The sequence below is a fragment of the Coptis chinensis genome, chromosome 8 (assembly GCF_015680905.1).
Source record: "Coptis chinensis isolate HL-2020 chromosome 8, ASM1568090v1, whole genome shotgun sequence".
NCBI classification, from domain to species: Eukaryota; Viridiplantae; Streptophyta; class Magnoliopsida; order Ranunculales; family Ranunculaceae; genus Coptis; species Coptis chinensis.
The window spans coordinates 75,702,353-75,729,646 of record NC_141463.1 but is presented as its reverse complement, the minus strand read 5'-3'; the positions used below and the strand labels follow the sequence as shown (position 1 = coordinate 75,729,646).

Here is a 27,294-nt window from a genome sequence, read left to right as displayed (position 1 = left end):
ATATAACAAAAAAAACAACTAATTTTTTCCTTTGGGCGAATTATGTTTCTCCGTTAAACTTTGGAAATGGCGACGCACCTTGTAAAACAGATCGTTATGTTTTGTGTAGCTTCTCAGAAACAAAAGTTGAGCTGAAACAGAAGTCGGAATACAATTTTGAAGCAGTTTCCATGAACGATTATGAAGAACATGAGGATCGAAGTACATATATGATATATCTGTTGAGATAGCCAGGCATTTAGAAACTTGCACCATACCATATAATACTCTTTAGGCCGCCCACTCATTGCCAACTAATATGACTTAACCATGATAGTTGTTAAATGTTGCTTTCTAGCAATCAGTATCAGATCATTGTCGCAGTTCCTTACCAAATTTCCCTAGTAACCTTTTTAATGCATCGAAAGCTCGACGAAAAGCAGACCAATTATGCATGGTTAAGATTCAAATACCGAATTTAGGTTAAGATTCGGATATGACTATATCCAAATTGCTATATCCGAATCCGAAAATTTATACCTATATCCAAATCCGACGTATATTAAAAAAATTATCCGATATCCGATATCCGATATGAAAATTAATATTAATTAAAATTTTATTTGTTTTGAATAATTCATTTTACCACTATAAAAATTATTATAAATATATATATTTGTCATTTGTTATTATTATTTTATTATTATAGTTTTAGATTATTAGTTTATAATTTTATATAATAGTTTATACAATAATAAATTAATTATATATAATAACTATTAATTTTTTAAATCGGATCGGATATTTTCAGATGCGGATATGGCACTATCCGAAACCAATTCAGACATAAAAAAAATTATCCGAAGCTGATATTTTCAGATAATATTATATAAAATATTAATATTAATATTATATAATATTTTATACAATAATAAATTAATAAATTAATTATATATAATAACTATTAATTTTTTAAATTGGATCGGATATTTTCAGATGCGGATATGGCAGTATCTGAATCTGTATCCGAAACCAATTCGGACATAAAAAAAAAAATTATCCGAATCCGATATTTTCAGATAATATCCGACTTTTCGAATACAAATTCAAATCGGATTCAAATATTTGGATATCCACTTGCACCCTAATTCTAGATAATGAAAAGTGAAACAACTATTACCTTAATTTACTAAAATTAGAGAAATAATACATATGATTTATCTTTCTTAGTTTTCATTTGGGGTTTTATAACTGTTAATTGAGAATACTTGAGGGCTGATTTTTGAAAATATTGTCTTTTGAAAAATATGGTGGGTTTAGTGCATAAATGGGTTTAGTAAGTAATAAGGTGAGTGTGGTTATCATATTTTGAGTTAGCTTGAGGATAAACCCTCAGGACCAGTGGCACAACAACAACAAAGCGTTGTCATCCAAAATGCACCATTTTTGATAGATTGACTAGACTCTGCAAATTACCAAACCATGAACCGATACAACTCTGAATGACCATCTAGAAATCATAACTATATATCCCGACTCTTAAACGGACTAAAACGGACTTCTTGTGTCTTGAACAGCTTATATAGTGTCTTGAAAAACTTTTTTAATTTACATTTATTAACTTTTTAATTTATGTTTATATGTGACACTATATAAGTTGTGCAAGACATTATATAAACTTCGCAAGACACTATATAACAAGTCCATAAACAGACGTCAGTTTAAGAGCCGGGCTGTATGTATATAAGCATTGTAAATAACAGAAGTAACACAGAAATTTTAATGTACCACCAACAATACGACTTGTTTCGATGTTAATGTCAGGAACTCATTCAATAACTAAAAGAGCTACTAGGAATTTATACACAGAGTACATACTCACATCCTGGTCACCATAGGATGACCATACAAGCTGTACACTCCCTTGCAGCCGCCGAGTGGTTCAATACGTCTCTTTGCCACTCGATGCTGTAAAAAGCAACCCCACTACAAGTGGAATTTAGTCGCGTACAAAAGAGAAACGGGAAGTTTGAAAACTATATTCCTACGGTTCACTATCTCCCACTTCACTATATTATTGCTAAGATAGTAAGATGGAGTTGGAAACGGGGTTCTTGCTAAGTTGAACTACTATGGAACTCACTAGGAAGAGATCCTGGCAGTGAAATATAAGTGTTTGAAAATATTAGAAGAATTTAATATTTCAAGCGTAACGAAAATACATTGACATCAGACTTGTGGACTGCTTGATTAGTCTTCTAGGATTTGTTGTTGCTCAAGATCTGCTCTGCTTTCAGCCAAAAGACTTGTGGTGCCATATGATGTATCATTATTGCCTCTGCATCTTAGCAACTGTTCACGGAGATTGCGCACAAGCTCATTCAGTCTCTGAATGTTTTTCTCTTGAGATAAGATAATCTGCAATTAACAAGTTGTTTTAGTAATATCAACAAAACTCCAACCATCTAGAAAAAAATGAGCTATTGGCATCAGCAATAATGACATAAAACCATCAAAACACAAACACAGAGTTGTCTATTTTAAGTGATGCAAACCTCATGACACAATTAAAAGATAAAAGAGAAATCTAAATTTGATCAACAAAGTGGATACGAAATAGATATAAGAAAAACTTTAATACAGACAAGTGCCAGAACCAAAATACACAATTTCGTCCTCTTTGTTTACAGCCAACTAGCCAAGTGCAAGTTCACAATTTTATGATCTGGGGAAACTTTTTGTGATCTTTAGAATGAGTTCCAAATTCCTGTAGCCTGTAGGGTTTTGTTTTTAGCCAAGGAGCCCTTCACGCAGTGTGGAAGTATGTTTATAGAAAAGAAGAATCATATTATCCAAGAGCTCTTCACGATTAAGATTTAAGCCTAACAAAATAAAAGTGAAAAACGACCAATTACCAAGAACAGAAGAAAAAGTCATACACGAACCTAAAAGTAAATTTTATTTTATTTTCGTTTCATTATTTTTTCATAATAAACAACATGAGAAGCACAAGAAGGGAAGTTAATGAGCTCCACAGAGATATTGATCATGTAACAGTAAATATTAAATCAAGATTCAAGTATCCACCAAAAATTCAAACATGAATGGTTTTAAAATTAAGCTTTTAGAGGACAAGTACCATGGACTGAGATATTTTTTCTTCTTTAAGCATTTAAGAGCTTGAGTGAACTCTTTTCTAGTTAGTAGCTGGTACTTGTCCATTTTAGTTTCAGTACATGAAGTGGAGAACTCTTCAAAACCAAAGCGTGCCGTTTTCATATCTAACCCCATAACTAAGGTTAACAGATTATAGGCTATATCCGTAGCGGAAGCGATAATAAAAGTTGAATAGAACATAAAAGAGATAAATAGAAACATGTGTTTATTGATAATAATGAAGATTGAATAACCTTTTCTTTAACAATTTCCTCCCTTTGGGAAATGTGTTGTTGTTTCTCAGTAATACTTGGATTTGTTTCCTGGTCATCAGAAAGTTGTTGTCTCCATTCAAACTGGGATGTGACTATAAGTATAACCAGCAGAAAAACAAGTACCATAGGTCTCGACATTCTTTTAATTATACCACCACGTTTTACATAAACCTGTTAAGTACGTAAAACAGATAACAATTAATTACCAACAAACCCTAATTTCAACGTTTTAAATTTAACAATAAAAATAAGAAGAAGAAGTAAGAGTGGAAATTACCAATTGAAGGTTGATGGATCCATCAACGGTTTGTACAGTGAGTTTGAACTGTGATCGATCAATCCGTTTTTTTGCTTCTCCTCGAAATGTCAAGGTGTTTTTTTGTTTTGAGGTTTGACTAAAGTGATAATGAGTGGGTGTTGCCCAATTTAAAGGTTGACGTGATCATATCTTTGTCAGGCGTCTTGTAATTGACAGTGAGTTTTGTGACGGGATGGTTTACCAAGTGAGTATAGTTACCCACTTTTACGCACAAAAACTTTGTCCTTATAATAATAGCAAGTCCAATGGAGGGCTGCTAAAAGGTGTCATATAAGCTTTTTAGCAGGCCTAGCCAAATTTGACAATCCAAGCTCCAAAAACCATTCTAACAACACTTTCTAGTAGATGTTAAATTCGAGAGACAGACGGCTGAAATTCTGCCATCTGTCTAGTCCAGACATCCCAACTAGGGGGTTTTTATCGGTTTCGGTTATGGGTCTATTTTTAGCGGTTTCTATCGGGTTCGGTTCTTTCGGTTTTTTTTTTTTTTTTTTTTTTTTATATTTTAAAAACCTAGACCCATACCCATTAATTAAGTCGGTTCCGGTTCGAGTTTCAGTTCCTTCTCGGGTTATACATTTTTATTGCTAAAATTATTATTTTTAGTTATATAACCGATAAAAAATTGGTTTACGGCGACTATAACACTTGTCATCGATATTTTTGTCCTCTCATAAGAAGTAATGGTCCTAAATTCAATAATAGTATTTGAAAGTTATCTAAAAACTTTAAATACATTCTCATACATTATACGTATGTGTATATTTTAAATCGAACATGTGTATATTATACTATACGTAATGCGTCATATAAATAATAAATATCACATGTGCTACAATTGTTAGTTAGCATTGCACGTATTCGTTATCCAATATATATACATGTAATATATCAAGCACGCACACGTTCATGCATTAGTTAATTTATAGTATACAACTATACGTGTAGACGTAGACACGTAAACATTATTATTAATATTTATAATACACATATTTAATGTAATATTATAAAAGATGCATTTAATAACACACATTCACTATTATGCTAAATATTATATATATTTAGTATAATTTTACACCTAACAAATATAGATTATATATAATAATAATGTTTAGGTTTGCCTTTATTTCGTGTAATATAATACTAAATTCTATATATCAAAATCATACTAATCGGTTTTGGTTTCGGTTCGGGTATCCATAAGTTTTTTACTATTCGGTTCTAACGGTTTCAGTTCTTTATCGGTTCCCACTTTAAATGGGTCTAACATTTAGGACCTAGAACCGTTATAAACGGTTTCGATTTCGGTTCGGGTTTGAGTTCGGGTAATTGGGTACCCATGCACACCCTTAATCCCAACGGCTAGAAACGGCTAGTTTTTCTGAAATTGCAAATTTATAGTAACTACTTCACACAACTCTCTCACCATTTGCTCCCAATTCTCATAAAATTTCTATCTACTCAAAGTACAACAATGGATCCAAATGAACATGCAACCACTTCAAAAAGGAAAGAAATCTACAAGGTCCACCAAATTTTCAATTCAAGAAAACGAGGCTCTTTGCAAAGCATGGATATATGTTAATGAAGATCTAATTGTTGGTGCGGGGCAACGAGTCACGCACTATTGGGAGAGAATATTAGAGAAATTTCGAGAGAGAGTTGGCGAAAATAACAAGAGAAGTAAGGATTCAGTGTCCACTCGATTTGGACACATCCAAAAAGCTTGCAACTGGGTGGGCGGGAATTATCTCCTCTTCGAAGAGGACCGCAAGAAGTGACACAATTATCCAAGATCGGTTGGCCGAGGCAAAAACAACATATATGTTGGCTCATAACACACGCTTTTAATTTGAGCATTATTGGGTCCTCCTCAAGAATAGCCCAAAATAGAATGAAAAATTGGAAAGCCAGTCCACAACTACATCGAGGAGACGAACCAACGTCATTCTCGATGTAGATGACGAAGTTGTGCCTTCAATACCCATAACGCCATCGGCAACTCTTGATGGCGTTCTAATTGATCCATTTCCTACACAAGTTGGGGATGGAAATGGAGGTGGAGGTGGAGGTGGAAATGCAAGTGGAAGTGGAACCAAGAAAAAATGACCACCGGGAACAAGGGGTGAAAAAGAAAGGATGAAGAAAGGAGGAGAGAATTACAAGATTGGCACAAATGACGAATACCGCTGCCGATAGGATGAAGATGATGGAGCTCAAGAAGTGGAAAGAAGACAACAAAATATTAGCACAAGATATTTCTACTCTTGAGTCGGAAGTTGCCGAATACTTTAAGACGATGAAAATGGAGATAATTCGCCAAAAGAGAGAGAGTGGAACGTTTGGAACTCCAAGTGGTGCTTATAGTGGTGGTGGTGCTTCAATTCTACTACTTCGATTAATTTTAATGTTGTTTTAGTTCTTTCATTTCCATTGTTGTTGTTAGTTCATTTTCAATATTGTAATTTCAATTTTAATTTGAATTGTCTTGAAACAACATAAAGTCAAACATAGATAATACTACTATAGAACAAACATAGATAATACTAAAACTACAAACATAGAAATACTCATACTACATTCCTTGATCCACATGAAATTGCCCAAGGTGATTGATGAGGTCAACTTTTAGTTGAACATTAGTTTCTCTACTCTGAATGTAATGAAGTGTGTTGAGTCTTATTGCAATTTCCTCATTTCGATTCTCGACAACATGCAATGCGACTAGTGGCTCCCAATCCATGTCAATTTGCCAATCTTCGATATCAATCTCTCGCTCATCCTTGACAATCATATTATGTAAAATGATACACGCCTTCATTATCCGATTAATTGTCATCCCTACTCCACATTCGCGCCGCCTTCTTGATTATCCCCATCTAGCTTGTAAGACACCAAATGCACACTCTACATATTTGCGACACATTTTTTGCATCTTAGCAAAGAATCCCTCTATTTGAGTTGTTGGGTGAGGGATTATTTGTACAAGTATAGCCCATTTAGGATAAATCTCATTGGCTAGATAGTAACCCATTTTGTATTGACAACAATTCACGGTGTAATTGCAACGAAGCATCATCACGCATAAGATTGTCAAAGTGGTGAGAATGTTGAAGCACGTTGAGGTTTGAACCCGTCATACCAAAAAAAACGTGCCAAATCCACAAGTCTTGATCGGCAATGGCTTCCAAAATGATTGTAGGTTTCTTCTTATGTCCTACATGTGTACATTGCCATGTCGTAGGACACATTTCTCATTGCCAATGCATACAATCCAAACTTCAAAGTATTCCCGGGAAGCCACGATTTTCACCTTGTGCAAGTAGACGTTGAATGTCTTCTTTGTTTGGAGCCCTAAAATATTCTTCCTTGAAGACCGCCAACACGGCATCACAAAAATGCTTCAGGCTTTAGAAAATGGTGCATTCTGCGATTTGAACGTATTTATCCCATGCATCCGCACCACAATCATATGCAAGCAAACGAATGCAAGCAACCACCTTTTGCATACCCGTTAAACATGGCTTTCCAATGCCATCAACCTTGTATCTGAAGTACTTGTCATAGTCGAAGACGACTTTCAAGATTCGGAGGAAGAGATGGTAATGCATCCTAAACCTCCTACAGAAGATATCAAGGGGATACTTCGGGTTTTGCTCGAAGTAATCCCTCGTAATCCTATTGTGAGCATCGATTCAATCAATATCACGATAAATGTACTTTCAACCGGGGACCAAGCCTCGATGATCATGAGTAGCTTTGTGCATGTCTTGCAACAACGAAAAAATATATACGAACATGTTGTCATCGTTATTCATCATGTTCTCATCTTCGGATGAGGAGCTTGATTCAATATAGCGAGAAGAATAAACCATTTTGAATGTGAGAAGAAAAGTTGCAAAGTTGAGAATGAATGTGAGAAGAAATGTTGCAAATTTGAAAATAGTAATGCAAAAAGTGCGAGTGAAGACAAAGTTGAGAAATTTGTGGTCTATAAAGTTGATACAAGAAATGAGGTTGGTGGTTGAGGAGTTGAGGGTTGAGGCTTTGATGACAAGTAAATGCATTTGAGTGAAAAATTGGTTAAATTTGGTTAAGTCAAAATCGTGTTGAGTGTCTGGAAAGTACGGACGACCGCGATTAATCGCCATCCGTCAATTTAATTAAAGCGGAGACAAACGCGTCATAGTTTCGTCGTGCATAGACATAAATAACCAAATGACGGCGTAAAACTATGTCGCTCTCTCGGAACTTATTATGGCAACTGCTAGCGAAGGTCTTAACTTTGGCTAGGTTTTTTACTCCTTCCAAATTTAAGACCTTTTTAGCAGCCCCATTGGAATAACATTTTTGTAGTTGGGGTGCTATATTTGTCTTTAGCAGCCCATATAGCCCCCCATTGGACTTGCTCTAACCTTTAGGATGACTTGAGTAGTGGGAATTATAGTCATTTTCCATTGGGAAAGTTCGAAAATGTACTTTTTTTTTCGCTAACAACATACCATATATTAGAACATCAACGGAACCACACTACAATCTATCAAAAGTTTTGGCAGCAGGTGTACATCCTGACCCTGTATTGCCCATTTAGCCAACTCATGGGCTTCCCTATTAACCTCCCTGCCAATCCAGTGGAACTTACAAAATCCAAAAGACCTACATATCTCATCTACCATAAGTTTTATAGGTACAAGTTTCCAATTACACAGATTTGATTCCACTGAGTTTACAACATTTTGGATAGCTAGCTTGCTATCCCCCTCAAACAAGAAGGAGTTAGCTCCTGTACTCCGAGCCAGCTTTACTGCTACCTCTATGGCCACCATTTCTGCTTCCTCTGCATCCCTTGTTGTAAACCTCCTTGAAGCTACTCCTATTAGACTCCCTTCATTGTCCCATGCCATAGCTCCAGCTGCTGCATCTCCAGAATCCCTGAGGAACGCAGCATCAAATCTTATTATTACTGTGTCAATTTCAATTACAGGAAATACATTTTCACTAAGGCACTTATTAAAATTTATAGAAACTCTATTATGGGACTGCTGATTCCCAACTCCCTGATTTTCTTCAAAAGCCTTGAGGACCCTGATCTATATTGCAAAGGTCTTTCTGATAAGACTCTCTCTGTTCTTGCTTTTGCTTTCAAACTTCACTCTGTTTCTTGTTTCCCAAAGCTCATGTATGATTATCATAACTAAAATCCCTTTTTCTGCTACTCCATCATCATGATCCTTGGTCCATTCAACAAACATGTCTAGCCACTCCCTTACATTATTTCCTGCTACTTCTTTCATTCTTCCCCCAATGTTAGATCCAAACCAAATGGATTGAACCCATTCACATTGAAAGAAAATATGTTATGGGTCATCTTGTACCTCTCCACATAAGGGGCAAGAGAAGTCACTCTTCATACCTCTTCTACTGAACAAATCCCCAGTGAGGAGCCCTCCCATATACAACTTCCAAAGAAAAATCTGAATGCTTGCAGTGATAGGTGTTTTCCAGATAGCTTTAACAGTCCTCATATTGCAAGAGGAGGACTGTGCTATCTCTTGATTTTCCATCAGCTTCTGATAAGCTAATTTAACTGTGAGACTACCATTTCTAGTGCTTATCCACCAAAGTTTATCTTGATCACCATAATTAGGTCTGATGATCACTTGCTTGATGAGATTGGTAACAGCTGGAGGAAATAGGTGCTCAATCCTATTTACATCCCAGCCATTCCCATCCTCCATCATTATATCCTTCACTTTGAGAAACTGGAGCTCTTGCCTCATAGGCATCAACTCACTAATGTTAATAGGCTTCTTGTTAATACTCAGCCAAGGTTAATTCATCAGGGAAACCTCATTCCCTTTCCCTATACTCCACACACACCCATCAGTGAGTGTTACTGCCACCCTATGTATCCCTTTCCAGAACTAGGATGCATGAGGGGGTGGGTCTTCTTTGACGTCAAACCAATGCCTTCCATAGACTGCTAAGAAAGTTTTTGCCCACAAGGAAGTCTTATCAGTGAAAGCCTTCCATACTAACTGGGCAAGCATAGCTTTATTAATATCTTGGGTTTTCCTAAACCCTAAGTGTAACGCCCGTATTTAAAATACGTATTAATTAATTAATTAATTAATTAATTAATTTAAAATTTGTTGGATTAGATTTGGGATACGTGGACCTGATTTCTGGGCCCGAGTGTGTGCTGGGCTTAGGTTTCAAACCCAGGTATATATACATTATTTTCTAGAGAATAGAGTTTTTGAGATAAAAATAAAATAAAAATGGAGGCGGAGATAAAAGCTCACTTGCTAGAGTGTTGGAGCGCGACGATTCGGACGATAAGGATTCGTGGAGCTTTTGATTAAGGTGAGTAGTTATTTTTGCTATTTCACCGAATCTATAGTTTTCCGTGTATCGGTGTATACAGACATATTTCTCTGTCTAAGGTTTCTGCCTATTGTTACTGCTCATTATCCTATTTTTATTTGGCGTCCTGTTGTATTGTTAAACTCTGTTTAATTGTTAAACTATGTTGAAAACTCTGAAATTGAAATTTGAACTGTCGAAGCTTCGAGAAGCTGTTAATGGGGGCGCGAGTGTGATACTGTTGTAGTGGTGGTGGTATATTAGTTTGAAGCTGTTAGTTGTGTTATGCGTTGGTTAATTTAGGTTTGGTGGTAGTGGGGTGATGGCGTGCTATGGATTGGGTGTTGTTCGGAGCTTTGAAGGGTTGGTAATGGCTGTTAATGGTGGTTGAGATCGGTTAGGGAGTGTTTCCGGAAGTTAACAAACTTGATTGTTGTATGTATTAAAGTTTTAGGGGTTTTCTTCAGGAGTCCAACCGCTGGGTTGAAATGGGATGGAGAGGAGAGATGATGGTGGCCGGTGTAACGCCCGTATTTAAAATATGGATTTATTTATTTATTAATTAATTAAATATTTATTTTAAAAAAAATTGGTTGGATTGGACTCGGGACATGTGGGCCTGGTTTTTGGGCCCGAGTCTGTTTTGGGCTTGGGTTTCGGACCCAAGTATATAAACACATTTTTCTAGAGAATAGGGTTTTAAAAATAATGAAAATAATGAAAATGGAGCGAGAGAGAGAAGTCGGTTTTCTTTGGAGGAGAGGTGGAGCCCGACGGCGGTTTGGACTGAGGAGGATTAAATGGGGTTTTAATTCGTGAGTAGCTATTTGGCTATTTCACGGATTTATAGTTTTTCGCATATCGGTATACCGTTTAATGTTTCGTTTTTACTTGTTCATTATATTGTTTTGATTCGACGTCGTGTTGTCGAAAGTTGTTAAAACTTCGAAAGTGAATTCGATTTGATATAGATCGTCGAAACTTTGTTAAAATTGGTTAAACCGTCAAACTCTTTTCGGTCATTAATGGCGCTAAAGCCTCAAAGCGATGAATCTTTCTCTCAGTATTGAAATCTTGTGATAATCTTGTGGTGGTATGGGAATAGTGTGGGTCGATGTTGGTGGAAGTTTGGATGGTGCTGTCCGCACAAATGGCGTCGCCCAGAGACAATAAAAAGAGAGCAAAATCCTGTTGTTTTGATTTAATTTTTGTTGTGATGTTTCGATTTGCGGTGGGTTTGTATTGTTGGAGGTGAGTGGGGGTTTGAGTGAGTGCTGTTGGGGCGGTTTGAAGCTCGGAAAATTCATCCATGGCGGCGACCAGTAACGCCCAGACGTCCTCCAGTAATTTGATTTTTATTGTTTTTGTTGTTTTGTTGTTGATTGAAGATGGATGAATGAATGTTGGGTTGTTGTGGGTTGGTTGATTGATGAATGGGGGGTAGTGAGGAGGCGAATGTTGATGGAGAGCTTGGAGCGACCATTAATGGCGGTCCGAAATTCTTTACAGATCTAGTTTTGGGTAAATCGAGATTTAAGGATTTGAGATTTTTGGTTTTATTAAAGTGGTAGGGGTTTGTAGGAGGATTAAAATTGGTGGGTTTGATTGGGTGGTCGAGTGGAGGTCGACGGTGGTCGATCCGGTGGTGGCAGTTGGAGAAGATGCACTGTTGACCGACCGGGGCACTGGCTTGGGCACCGGGCCAAAACCTTGGTTGTTTGGTTGGGCCAAAAGCTCTAATTTTATGTGGGCCGAAATCCAAATTTTCTGTTTGGGCTAACCTTTTATTTGTTTTGTTTGGGCTCTTTTAGTTTAAGTTGTTTTGGACCGGACCACATTAGTTATTTTTGGACCGAACCACTTAACTGTTTTGGGCCAGTTTCTAATATTGCTTGGGCCAGTCCATAGGACTTAAAATAGATCTAAATGGGTCTTCCAACTTTTAGACTTTCGGGTTTTAAGATTTGGGCTTGGCCAGTTGGGTCCGAACCATTACCTTAGCCATGAGCCATGCACTTTGACTTTAGCCATGAACCATGGCTATGACCATGAACCTGTTGAACATGGAAACGACAGTTTGACTTTGACAATGACAGTTTGACTTCGACCATGACGTGTCGACTTTGACTATTAACCATTGACCGTTGACATTAGACTTTGACTTTGACCATGCCAGTTTGACTTTGACCATGACATGTCGACTTTGACTTTGGCCGTTGACTTTGACCTTTGACCGTTGACTGTGGAATGTTGACTTTTTCCAGTTTTTCTCATATTTGATTTTATGGACTATTATAATAATAAAATGTTGTCGAACATTATATAACGTTGTTTGTCATTATCTAATTATGATTTGACTTGAGTAGTGTATAAAACATATATATATTGGGCTTTGATTGTGGACTGTGGACTGTCTAATTGTGCTACGTTTTATGTTGTATATTGTACGGACAAATCCAATGCTAAAATGCTGTGGAAGCTTGTATAAATTGGTTAGTCCTTATCTAAGAAAGATTTGACATTGATGTTGTGTATTTTTGACACGTGCTGAGATAGAAACTTTAGGAGATATATTATTCCTAAAATGCTATAAAAATATATGCGATACGTTTGAAGCAATTGTGATATCATATGATATATTGGGATGTATATATTAAATGCAATAGTTTTGGAGAAATAAATGTATCACCGCTCCATTATTATATATGTGATGAGGTAGTATAGTATTGAGGAATATTTGCCCACGGGAGTGTGGTGTAGTGCAATAATATATTGGCACGTGAAAGAATGAAATTGGTTATGAGATATAATTAAGATATTTCTAAATATTGTGGCTTAGTGCAATAAGGTAATTGACCTGCACGTGATATAGTGGAATGATTGTGAGTCATTAATGTATGACACCTGAATAAATTACGTAACGAAAATCCTAGAACCTGACTACCACAACTCATGTGATCTGCCCTGTGTGGACGTATGTGATATATAAGATGTTGTAAATATAAGATGTTGATTGACCCATGTGTTGGGCAATCGTGAATAATAGTGGCTTGATTATTCCGTTCGCAAAATAGAAATAGAACAGATGCTAATATTTTATGCCGAATAGTGGCATTACTTACATAATGGCTTCCGTGTGAGGATTTACGGTGTCGCGCATCCCGCCGGTGGTTACGCACGGAGTGGTTCCTTATATAAGGGGAGGCATGTGGATGTACATGTTCGGCGTTGGGTAGCGATTGTGGTAGCTAGGGAAACTAGGTAAGACATAGATACGACGTGAATTTTAAGAACACACAAAGAAAGTCTAAACTAATATAATTATGGTAATATGTTGGTAAATGATATATCTCTAGATAGATGATTGTATATGTTTGGCTGGTTAGTAGTTTAGTTAGAACCTAAGGCGCCTCGTGGAGGAACTAAATGCCTTTTTATTATGCATATGGGATGTTGTATTAGTTGTTGAAAGTTACTGGTACCTCGGGGAAGGAACTAACTGTATATGGATGGTGTATATATATGTATAATTATATTTTATATTTTAGAGCTACTCACACCAAAGATTTTTATAATGTCTTGACCCGATTTGCATGTTTGTTTATCGGGTGTGTTCATTAAATGAACACAGTTGATAAGTCTTGACGAGTTTAGTATGGAAGAAGATTGGTTCTTTGCTTGTGGTTTCGTTAAGCGTTGCATCCAGGATATGTTTTGTTTTCTCTCGAGGTGATATAGAGTTTGAGTCGAGACAAAGTTATTTGTATTTTCATTTGTAAATTTTTGTAATGAAGAAGACTTTTGGTTAAGTTAAAATTTTTATTGATTTTTAATTTTCCGCATATTTAAACTGTTTATGGGTTTTTGGGAGTTGAGAGTGCGTCACACCTCGGAGATCGAAGAGTCGGGAACAAATAATGTTTTTCCGAATTCTGTCGAAATCCGGGGTGTGACAGCCGGCGTGCGAGCTGGTGCGGTGGAGGAAGAAGCTGGAGAAGATGACCTGTTGATCGGTTGGGATTTGGGCCAAAAATCTATTTTTGTTTTGGGCCTAAACATGAGTTAGTTGTTGGGCCAGTTCCATTTATTAAAGTTTTGGGCCAGTTTCAATTTCTTTTAGTTCTTTGGGCCCGATTCTATTTGGTTGGTTGGGCCAGTTCTATTTTGTTTGCTTGGGCCTAAACCTTTGTTAGTTGTTGGGCCGAAATTAATCTTAAGTTTTGGACCAGTTTAGTTTAAGTTTTGGACCAGTTTTAGTTTAAGTTTGGGCCGGTTTCAGTTTAAATTCTTTGGGCCGAACCCATGTGTGTTTTGAGCCAGTTTCTAATTTGGTTTTGGGCCGGTCCATATAACTTAAAATAGATTCAATGGGGTCTTTAAATATTAAGATTTTTGGGCTTTGATTGTGGACTTTGGACTGTATAATTGTGCTATATTTATATGTAAATTGTATGGACAAATCAAATGCTAAAATGGTGTGGAAGCCTGTATAAATTGGTTTGTCATTATTTAATTAAGATTTGACGTGAGTAGTGTGTAAAAAATATAAATATTGGCACGTAACAAGAGGGGAACTCTTATAAGACTTAAATATATACGTTTCTATGAGAATTAAACTACACATGGACTCATATTCATGGACTTTAGTATTGGGCTTTTGACGGTTGATCAGTTTGACTTGACTTGTGATTTGGACTCGAATAATTATGCGTGATATTTGGATTTGAGCTATTCTTTCTTTTTAAAGTCGTTATATTTTGATATTTGGTGGAATGGACTTATATTTTGATTATTTATATACTATTTATATTGTGCAGAAATGGAAATAATGTGTGCCTCTGATGATGAATTGAGTTCACATAAATATATTGAACGAATACATTATATGATTGATTACTAGTACGAGTTAATTGCTACTTAAATGAATTGTAGTATGTATGAAGGCTTGAGATATTCCATATGGTGTAGTGCAATATATGATTGACACGTGAAATAGTAAGTTTTGAGATTTGAAATAGAGATGCTTGGATATCGTGCAATGAAAAGTATTAGCACGTGATAATGTGGATTTTATTATAACGAGAAACGTTGAGCTTCAGTACAATTAAGTATACTGGCATGAGATAGAACAAGAATTATTATGAGACATGAATGTATGACACCTGAATAAATTACGTAACGAAAATCCTAGAACCTAGCTACCACAACTCATGTGATTTGGCCCTTCTGGCGTTTCAGTGAATCTAAATGGCCCTTCGGGCATAAGTGATTTGATTGGCCCTTCTGGCGTTGCCGAATAATGGCTTGATTATTCCGTTTGCAAAATTTGAACGAGACGCGCGATATTTTATGCCGAATAGTGGCTGTACTCACATAATGACGTTCTTGTGAGGGTTATCTGGTATGCGATATCCTGCTTAAGGTAGCTACACACGGAGTGGTTCATTATGTGAGGGGAGGCATGTGGATGTACATGTTCGGCGTTGGGTAGCAATTGTGGTAGCCAGGGGAACTAGGTAAGACATAGATACGACGTGATTTTAGGGACACGCAAAGAAAGTCTTAAATAATATAATTATGGTAATATGTTGGTTAATGATATATCTTTAAATATATGATTGTATATGGTTTTGCATAAGGGTGGGTCAACCTAATTACTTGTGTAGAGACGACTGATAAGAGCCCAAAACTGTAGTTTTAACCCTGTAACAGTCATACTTTTAGACTAATTATGTGAGTAATAATTAAGAGTTAACACTGATTACGTGTTTTTATGCATTTCAGGTTTCAAAGTCCATTATGTGCAGAAATGTGCTACTTTAGCGAGATTGCAACGGTCAGTTACTAAGGAGTTTCGTGATTAAAGGCCAAGATTCAAGAAGACAAAGCCTTTCTAAAGCCCGGTCAAAAGCTAAAAAGTCGACGCGGGCGTAAAATTGAAGACACAAGTCGTGAGAACTTCCGCGGCGTATCTTTGGACTCAGACCTCGGAATGGGGCCTACCTTATGTCAAAACGACCGGATCGGAAAGAGATTTCCAATGGTCTAAGCCTTGATCCAATCAGAGGAGTAGAAGTGGACGAAAAGTCTGTTGAAGCCAACTGCAGCTGAAGAGGCCTTTTTGGACTGAAAGAATTGGGTTTTGGGCCCCGATTCTCTGGCCCAAAACATGGCTCCAAGCCCATGCACGATTTTTGGATCTGAAAGTATAAAACCAAAGCTGAACTCTTTGTTAATGGTAGCTAGTTAGACCTAAAACTATATAGAACTTCTAGATCTAGTTTTCAGTAGAGTAATTAAGTTTAAGTTCCATTTCCAATTCTTGTTTTAGATTAAGTCTTGAATCATTGTTCTTGATTGATTAGATAAATAAAATAGTTATTTTTATCAATTTCGATTTTGTCATTTCAATTTATAGATCTAATTTTAATTCTTGTTGATTATCATTTCGTAGTTTAAGTAGATTGAAACATTGTTAGTTAAATTAGTTAAGTTAGAATTTTAATATGATGTGTAGTTATAATTCAATGGGAAATGATGGGTTGATGACTCAAGGCTAAAACCTCCATTAGAGGGGTTGATGAAGCTTTGATGAAAACTTAGTGGTATAGTGTAGAAGCATTGTAGAATCTATTCCACTCTAGAAGGTTGTGATTCGCCATGAGAATGGGTGGACGACCTCACATGCTAGTTAGTATTTGGTAGAAATGCCATGAACACTAGGGATTAGAACTCGAAATTCTTGCCATAAGAACATAAGAATCGAGATACAAGAATCTATGCTAGGTTATTAAGTTGATTCGAGGTGGATTCAATTCCCCTCTAATCCTTTATCTAGATTAAAAAACAATCATATTTCCATAGCATTCGTAGTTTAAATTCAACATAATCAATTTCATATTGTATTGTAGTATAACACCCTTCGTAAATCTCTCATTAGACTTAAGACCGATTAATTAGATTAGAAAACATTCCATGCTAGAGAACTAGGAGTGGAACGAATTTGTTACTCCACTCTATTTCGATAGAATTGAGAGTAGAAACTTTGATAAATATAGACACGTAAGATAGTTTTTAGTTTACTTACGTTTTGAGTTTCATTGTTCATTTCGTAGGTAACTATTAAATTTTATGTTTATCAACGACCCACTCTGTAATTGAGCATGAAATGCGGTAAGTATAGAATATGTTTGGCTGGTTATTAGTTTATTTAGAACCTAAGGCGCCTCGGTGGAGGAACTAAATGCCTTTGTATTATTGTTGGGAAGCTAAAGTGCCTCAGTGGAGGAACTATCTGCCTTAATTATTGTACTTAAGGATGTTGCATTATTCGTTGGATGTTAAGGCGCCTCAGTGGAGGAACTAACTGCCTTATTTATTGGGTATATATATGTATTAATATGATTTGTATTTTAGGGCTACTCACACCAGCATTGTTTATAATGCTGACCCAATTTGCATGTTTGCTTATCGGGTGTGTTCATTAAATGAACATAGTTGATAAGTCTTGACAGAATTAGTGTTGAAGAAGGTTTGTTGCTGCTTGTGGTTTGCGTTAGCGTCGCATTCATGATATGTTTTGTTTTCCCTTAAGGTGTAATAGATTTTAGTTGAAACAAATGTTGTTTTGTATTTTCAATTGTAATTATAATTAAATAGTTGTTGAAAGGAGATTTGTAATTTAATCATATTTGTGAGTTCTTGGGAAATCAAAAGGACTTTTGTTTATCTTAAATTTTTATTGGTTTTTAATTATCCGCGTATTTAAACTGATTATGGGTTTTTAGGAGTTGAGAGTGCATCACACCTCAAAAATCGAAGAGGCGGGAACAAATATTGTTTTTCCGAATTCTGTCGAAATTCGGGGTGTGACACTAAGCCACATTGTGCCTTAGGTCTACAAATGCTATCCCACCCCATGGTGTGGATGCTTTTACTTTCCTCTGTTCCATGCCACCAAAAACTCCTGCAAGCCTTATCTATTTTTTCACAAGTGGAAACTGGGAGGAGATATGTTGCCATAGCAAAAATAGGAGTGGCTTGAACAACAGCCTGGATAAGGGTAGTTCTTCCTGCCAAGGAAAGAACTTTGGCCCTCCATCCCTTGATCTTCCCATGAACTTTATCAACCAAGTAATCAAAATCCTCTATTTTCTTTCTTGAGAGGACTATAGGAACCCCCAAGTATTTTTTTTTTTTTTTTCCAAAGAACCTCATTTTCCAAAATCTTTTCAAAATCTTCTTATGTTTATTGTTCACATTCCTACTACTATAAAAGCTAGACTTATCATAGTTAATTTTTTGTCCAGACACCTTACAATAAGCCTCCAAAATCTTTTTCAAATTTCCATTTTCTGTAAGATTAGCCTTAGAGATCATCTGCATACAACAGATGAGTGATAGGTGGAGCCCATTTTTTAATCTTAATCCAATGTAGCTCCCCTTTGTGCTCAGCAACAGCTATCATCCTAGACAGAGCTTCTGAGACCAAGATGAACAAGTAAGGGGAGAGTGGATCTCCCTGTCTCAGCCCTCTATCAGGAATAATAGTATCCAGAGGAGCTCCATTCAACAACACTTTAAAAGAGATTGTAGTAAGACATTAGGAGATGAGAAGTCTCCACTTTTCATTAAACCCCAAATTCTGGAAAATCTTATCAATAAAAGATTTTCGACATATCCATCTTAAGAGCAACAAAACCTTTTTTAGATTTCATATGTTTCATATTATGGAAGATCTCACTAGCCAAACCTATGTTATCTCCTATATTTCTACCTTTTATGAAAACTCCTTGAAAAGGAGATACAATCTTATTTATGTGAGTCTTTAATCTGTTTGCCAACAGCTTAGATATGATTTTATAACAAAAGTTACAAAGGCTAATAATTCTAAACTTAGAGGAATGATCAGGATTAGAAATTTTAGGAATCAGAGCAATAAAAGTTTCATTAAAACTAGCATTCATCTTACCATGCATAAAAAAAATCTTGAACATAATCAATAATACTATCCTTAACCACATCCCAGCATTGTTGATAAAAAATACCTTGAAACCCATCTGGTCTAGGGGACTTGAGAGCCCCCATCTTCTTAACCACATGCCAAATATCATCTCTTGAAGGGCAAGCACTAAGAATATGATTTTCCCTTTCAGAGATACAGGGAGTAAACAGATTACTGATCTCCTCACTCTTCGAAGGATTACTAGATTCAAACACATTCTCAAAATACTCATTAATAGTATTAACCTACTGGTCCCAAAACTGTATTATTAAACCCCATTGAGACATATAAATTTGGTTAATTATGTGTTTAATAATCATGAAATAAGTATATTTTCGTACTTTTACAGGTCTTCGCAGTAAACATGAAAATATTGGTTAAACCTGTGTTAAAGCACGGGGAACGATGTATATATGAATTCTTCCAAATCAGCCATGTGAAGCTAAACAAAGACGGATCAAAGCCGGGGACTCAAACATGACAGAATCGAGTCAGAATGGGACTATGTAAAGAAAAGCGTAAACTTTCGAAGCTCATATCTCGTTAACCTGGACTCCGATTTCGGCTAGGCTAGAAATTGCAGAAATCGACGTCCGGACCCACCAATGGAAATAGCATATGAACCCACCTTTCGGGCCCACAAGAAGAGATGAGTCATCAATCATGGATCACGTCAAGACAAAAGTGCCAAATTATTGGTGCAAAGTTGACACCTTGCATGTAATTAATAATATTAGGTGTTAATAGTGAAAAAAAAAGCAAGGTGTCACTTTGTTTTAATGTGGTGGATAAAAGTGAATTAAATGTGTGTGTGTGTTTTCACGTGGGATGAGGGAGAGAATTCTAAAAGGAAGGAAAAAAACAAAACAAGGGGGGATGCACTCCATTTACTCCCTTGACTTCTTTTCCTTTATCATGCATTAATTTTTTTTAGTTCCGGAAGAAGTTCTTAGTTTAGTTTTGGTATAAATACAGAAATATGCAACGTACTTAAGTCCTATTAACACTTGTATCAACATAGAATTTTTTTTCACAAACGATACAATGTACTATGCCCGATTTCACAAAAATAGCAATCTGTTAGGTTCCATCAGTTAAGTGATGATGTGTCATTGTTTTTCATTTTTTGTTTTATTTGTATTTTCACTTGGCATGCCATATCGGCATTTTCTACCAACTTCAAATTTCCACCTCAAAGATTGCCACCTCACCTTACTAACTTCGGCATTTTCGCTTTTTTATGTGACTGAAAAAATAAATTAATAATTTTTTTGAATTAATAAATATATAAAATAGAATAAATTAATAATTATATAATAATAATAAAATAATTATATAAAAAAAAAAGAAATATATAAATAAAATATTATTTTATTTATTATATATATTTGAAAATTATCAAAAACTATAAATAATAATAAAAAAATATTATAATATAAAAAATATATAAATAAAGAAAAATATATAAAAAATATATTATTTTATTTATTATATATATTTAAAAATTATAAAAAAAAAAACTATAAATTATAAAAAAAAAAATTATAATATAAAAAATATATATATAAAAAAAAAGAAATATATAAATAATATATTTTTTATTATATATAAATATATATTTTATTATATTATAATATATTTTTTTATTATTTATAGTTTTTTTATAATTTTCAAATATATATAATAAATAAAATAATATATATATATATTTTTTATTATTTGTAGTTTTTTGATAATTTTCAAATATATATAATAAATAAAATAATATATTATTTATATATTTCTTTATTTTTTATATAATTATTTTATTATTATTATATAATTATTAATTTATTCTTTTTTATATATTTATTAATTCAAAAAAAATATTAATTTATTTTTCAGTCAGTTAAAAAAAATGAAAATGCTGAGTTGGCAGTGCTGAGTTGGCAATGCTGAGGTGGAAATGCTGAGTTGGTAGAAAATGCTGATGTGGCATGCCAAGTGGAAAATACAAATAAAACGAAAATGAAAAAACAATGACACATCATCACTTAACTGACGGAACCTAACAGATTGCTATTTTTGTGAAATCGGGCATAGTACATTGTATCGTTTGTGAAAAAAAATTCTATGTTGATACAAGTGTTAATAGGACCTAAGTACGTTGCATATTTCTGTATTTAAACCTTTAGTTTTAGTTTTGAGTTTTTATGAAAAAGCTTATAATAGTTTTAATGGTAGAAACCTTTGTGTTTTTGTTCTAAATAAAATCTAAACTTCTTAATGCAAGAGAGTTCTTATATTATTATTCTTCTTCTTTCTCTTTCTCATATACATATCTATTTGCATCTTTCATTTTTATCCTTAGGATCATGAGCTAAAACCTTCCCTTTGTGAGGGGTTAATGATGCTCATATGAGGGATAATCTTTGTGATGTGATTTTAGTAAGTTGTTTAGGAAGAACAACTAGACCTACATCCTATCCCAAAATGGTAGTTGGTGTAGAGTCTAGTTAGGAATCAAGGTGATGATCTTAAAGATCAGTTATTGCTTTGGTTCTACATGCTAGCAATATGATCTTAGAGATGAGTCATAGTGTTAGGGATCAAGTTAATCTTTATTAGGACTTGTCTATGAGTTCTAGGAAGGTTACAATAGAGGTTATCTTCACATGAGGAGAACTAACTCTCCACACCTATCTAGAAGTAAATTTTTATCTTTGTTTTAGTTGCATGTTTACGTAACTTAAAGTTTTCAGTGTTTGCATTAAAAGAAACCAAGTAGTTAGTATCAATTCAGCCATACTTTAAAACTTACTCACTAGTTTCCTAAAAGAGCAAAAACAAATTGTAAGTTGTCTTAGACTTAGGATGGTTCGAAATCCCTACTCAAAACTATGCACACGAATATCATGAGTAAGGAAAAAATCTTTGTATTTGCATTTTGTCAAATTAGAGAATCAAATCTCTAACATACGCAAAAGATGAACATCAAAATGGCGCCGCTGCCGGCGAATGAGTTTTGGATTACGGCGGATGGGTTGGAACGTGAACTCACGTTGGAGTTGATATCGACTACGGTGAATATTCCAATCAACTCTAATAGTCCGACACTGCTGATATTGGAGTATCTGAATACAATGGAGTTGATGTTTGACACGCTTCTCGAGGGTGAATATAATGATGGCTCGAGATGCGTGTACAAACATTCCCTCTGACGGAACCAACCGGCAAATACGAATGGTCGGCCTACAACGCCATCGGTACATCGAAGACGTCCGACGCCAACAAGACGCGTTCTTGCATCTGCTTCCGATACTTCGGAGAAGAAGGAAACTTTCTGCATGGTCCATTTCCTTGGCCATGTACTTACGACTGCTTCTGACAGGTCAGCTCCTCTTGTTGTACTTGTTACACAGATTATGATAAATTTAGGGTTCCAGTCCGCTAGTCCATTAATTCAAACAAGGTCTTTTGAAAATTTTGCGATTTTCGAGACATGTGTCATGGACCATTGGGAACCTATAGCGAGAGATGATATTGAGCGTGATAACGTACCTCCTCCTCCTCCTTCACCACCCAACTGTTTTAATGAGGATACCATGCACCAAATCAGCACTCCCATGGAAGCTTTGAGACACATGAACTCGGGAATGCGTAACATGTTTGTCCACCGGGGATAAGTTTCAAAGCAGAATTACGCGTGATCGTCGGGGGCCATTTCAAACATGATGATGATGGCTAATCAAAGAACAATTTCAAGAACGGTGGTTAGGTCTTTGGCAACCATACAAGAACAATTATCTCAACTAAGAGTTCGCGATTTCGCCGTTATTATCGGAACCCTAGTTCATCATCATAACCCCCGAGGATTCACGGTGTGACTTTGTTCCTCTTAGTCTAAAAAATGACTCGTCATTTATTTCCCTTATACACTGTATTTTTATTTTTCTAGTGATGAAAAACGATATATAGTTTGATTTCTCATAATTTTGTATCTTCATCCGGTTTGAATGACAAATTATTTATGTTATGCGATTATTGTCATTCCTAAAATGGTAGCTTGTTCCTTGATGCACTGGGCCTACTCTCTAAACCCAACGGTCAATACCCAACAGGTTGATCCAAAATGTTAGATACCCAACGGTCAGATTTTCCATTATAAATCCAACTCTCCTCTTCAACCTTCACTCATCCCCTTCTCTCACTCTCCTCAAATTCATCTTCACAAATTCTCATTTTCTTCAACATAATGAATCCAATCGAGCGATTGGAAATGGAGCAACGCGAATGGGCTATCACATTATTTGTAATATCAGTGTTTATCATTGGTCTACTATCGCTCATGCATAACATGCTCTAGAATATCTAGATCTATGTAACTGACATCTCCCTTTCCCTATGTCATTTTGTATATTAGTATGGTGTGTTAAATAATTCTCACACATTTGTACGGTCTACGTATTAAATGGAGAAGTTCTTTTTTTTTTAAAAATTTGTGTGTATTAGTTGTATTTTTTTTCTTTAAAAAAAAAAAAAAAAAAAAAAAAAAAACCCATCAAAACCATAACAAAGAAGAAAATTCTATAACTCACCAAAATAATTCAATCTGAACTTATTATTTTCAGAATATCACACACGCTACACGATACGCCTAAAAACCATTGAGCACGCTGCTCGATTATTCTTTTCATCTTCCATTATTGAGGTATGATCAACAATTCAGAAATTACTTGTCGGTCTAACAACACTGTGAAACCTTCATCCGTATTTTCTAACAATGAAACAGCTCATTAATTGTTTTTAGAAATCTGACATGAAAAGACTTACTATGGATACCCATATTTGTTGTTCATAAAGGTATGTGTCACAACAACATATGAGTCACTTGTGTTTTCACCTATTAATTCCGGATTTAACTAAACTTGGAATCCTGATTGGTACAGACTAATAGATTGGCTATAAATCTTTTCTTTTCAGCCATTCTCATTTCAAGCATTCTTCACTATCCTTCCCTCCGTAATACTTCCAAATGGATCACCCAAGAAAAATAATGCCTGAGAAAGACTACCTGAAAATGTTTGATGATGGCCGGTTTTCTCCTTATTTTGACACAGAAATTGTACGTCGAGGATGGATGCCTCTTTTATATCATTCAGCAGCTGGTTATTCCCGAGAATTGGTTTTGATGTTCTACCAATTTAGCGGTCCTGAAAATGGAAAATTCTACTTCAATGCTTATGGACAACGATTTGAATTGACTAGGGAAATTATCTCCAACATACTTCAAATTCCAATAAATACACAAGAGTTCCTTTTTCTAGAGTCAACATTTGATTTTGTCAAAACTTTACTACGAGCTACCGTATCTCGTGGCGAAGTCGGAAATAGACATCACTTTGTTCTTCAACGCTCTTTGAAACAGAATCAATGAGTTGTGCTCCACTAGTTGGGACACAATGTGGTAGGTACATCACACCAATCAGAAGTCACAAAGCCTCAACTTCATCTACTTTGGATTTTGAAGACTCAAAGGGATGATTTTTGTCTAATCTAACACCTCTGGAACGCGATCACCAGTAAAACGAGAAGGTTAGCACCTCTACCTACTTTAGTCACGAAAATTATGATGCGTTGGGTCGGTTATCCAATAATTTCTCCAGAGACACCCCTTCAAAGAGCAAATATTAGTGCACTCCACATAGACTACTCCGTTGGTTATTGGACTCCTGATACTCTGACAGATGAACAGAATGACCCAAGCTTAAACTCTGAACATTTCTTTGATGAACATGCCATGCTAAACATTTTTAATCCCATGGAAGGCATTCAATTTCTTCATCAAGGCATGCGGGAACTACACTCTCGTCAGGAAATAATCATTAAAACTCTTAAGGATTTCCAAGAACGTCAAGCAATGCATGATGTTGAACAGGAAGAAATCTTGAAAAATCATTATTAGTCCTTGCAAAATCACGCTCTCCTAATGGAGAATCAAACTATACTCTCTGGCAGCCAAGGGGACATTCAGATGCAGCTCAGCCAACAAATTGAGGAACTAAATGGTGTGGTGCACGATTTGCGTCTCCAGAATCATCATAATAATCCATGATTTTCTTATTGAATAAAAATCAAATAATAATACTAAATCAATAAATAAATAATCGAATATATCATTACATTTTTCGTCATATTATGAATTTTGTTGTTATCTTTGTGTCTTCTTTTGTAAGAAATGCGTACTAGAATTGTCCTAATTCACGTTATGACAAGAACAATTTTAACATGTGATTTTCAATGTCATTACAGGAGGGTCTATTTTCTTCCATACACATTTATCCATCCAGTTTGCCTTTATCCTGACCCATTTCTTTACTTCATCTAACATGGCATCTTCATCAAACATTGCATCTTTGATAAGCACCCAAAAGTGTATTATGAAACCCCATTGAGACATATAAATTTGGTTAACTATGTGTTTAATAATCATGAAATAAATATGTTTTCATACTTTTGCAGGTATTCGCAGTAGACATGGAAATATGGTTTAAACCCGCGATAAAGCACAAGGAATCGACATATATATGAAATCTTCCAAATCCGCATTTAAGCATCAAACTTCCGAAGCTCCTACCTCTGGAACCAGGACTCCAAATGCGACAAGTGAGCTGCTCAGACAATCAGGGCGATGAACTCTACACATAGGCGGGAAGTTGTAAAATTGCCCAAATATCGGACCGCCACTAGACTGCACATAGGACCCACTATACGGGCCCGCAAGATTGGATGAGTCATAAATCATGGAGCATGTCAAGACAAAAATGACAAATGATTGGTGCAAAGTTGACACCTTGCATGTAATTAACTAGATTAGGTGTTAATAGTGAAAAAAAAGGCAAGGTGTCACTTTGTTTTAATGTGGTGGATAAAAATGGAGTAAAAGTGGTTTGATGTTTCACATGGGAGGAAATGAGATGTCTCTCAAATGAAGAAGAAAACAAAACAATGGGGAGACACTCCATTTACTCCCTTGACTTCTTTTCCTTACCTTGTATTATTTTAGTTCCTTAGTCATTCATATTATTTAGTTTTTTTGTTTGGTAAGAAAGCTTGTAATAGTTTTAATAGAGGAAACCTTGGTTTTCTTCTAGGAAATAAATAAAAAGCAAGTGAGTTTAGTTAGTTTTTCTTCTTCTTCTTTCTCTCTCTTTTGTTCTTCTAGCTTGTAATTCATCATCCCAAGGATCATGAGCTAACTTCTCTTTTGGGGAGTTAGTCCATCTTATGTGAGGGAGAATATTTATGGTTGGCTTGGTAGGTTGTTAGGAAGAACAACTAGACCTACATCCTATCCCAAAATGATAGTTGGTGTAGTGTCTAGTTAGGAATCAAAGTAATGAGCTTAGAGATAAGTCATTGCTTGGTTCCACTTGCTAGCATGTATGAACTCTTTAATGAGCCATACATGTTAGGGATCAAGTTTTCTTCCATTAGGGCTTGTCTATGAGTTTAGGAAGAATCAAATGAACCTTTTCAAATCAACAACTAAATGTTATTTTTACATGAGGAGGATTAGCTCTCCACCTTTTCTTTAGTAAATTGAATTTTGTATTAATTGCATGATTTCAAATCTTAATGTTTTTTCTTTAATATTTGTATAGGAAAAAAACCTAGCAGTAGTAGTAAAATTACTCACTAGTTCCCTAAGAGTAACAACCAATTTGTAGTTGTCCTAGACTTTAGGTTGGTTCGAATCCTTATTCCAACTTTATGAAACGAAGATCGTGAGTAAGGAACTTTGAGTTCGCTTTCGCATCAAATTAGAGAGTCAAATCTCTAACGTAGTAAAAAAAGCTAATATCAATCTTCATCAAACATAACACCTCCGAAACTCATTCCTGAGCAATCATTTCAGTTTATGATGGATTCCAATACTTATGGCCATCTCTTTCGTGACTACATCACTAACATTGGGTGGTCTTCCCTAGTTCTTCAACCTGACCAAACTTATTCACCAAGTTTGGCTACATACTTTTATGCTAATATGGAAGACACACCAGCATTCGACCATGTGCATGGCGTTTTTTTAGACGGGTTCACAATCATAGTTGGTGGCACACGTCATATTTTTTCTAAACAACAACTTGCCCTAACTTTGGATCTTCCCTATTACGATCCAGCAGAAGCATGGTATTACAACTTTCATAATTCTC

General features: G+C 35.5%; 1 protein-coding gene across 1 annotated transcript; it reads right to left on the bottom strand.

Annotated features, from left to right (window-relative positions):
• Positions 1–1,756: 1,756 nt before the first annotated feature.
• Positions 1,757–3,869, bottom strand: LOC147483081 (uncharacterized). The gene is made up of 3 exons (XM_086580198.1): positions 3,688–3,869; positions 3,390–3,581; positions 1,757–2,397 (listed from the first exon to the last, which is right to left on the bottom strand). The coding sequence occupies exons 2-3, from the start codon at positions 3,546–3,548 to the stop codon at positions 2,230–2,232; spliced, it is 327 nt and encodes a 108-aa protein (XP_086436324.1). The 5' UTR covers positions 3,549–3,581; positions 3,688–3,869; the 3' UTR covers positions 1,757–2,229.
• Between the last annotated feature and the right edge of the window lie 23,425 nt (positions 3,870–27,294).

Coding starts and splice junctions, on each gene's coding strand:
- LOC147483081 (XM_086580198.1), bottom strand. CDS start 3,548: ATGTCGAGACCTATGGTACTTGTTTTTCTGCTGGTTATACTTATAGTC. Junction 2,398..3,389: donor AGGAAATTGTTAAAGAAAAG/GTTATTCAATCT, acceptor TGTTAATTGCAG/ATTATCTTATCTCAAGAGAA.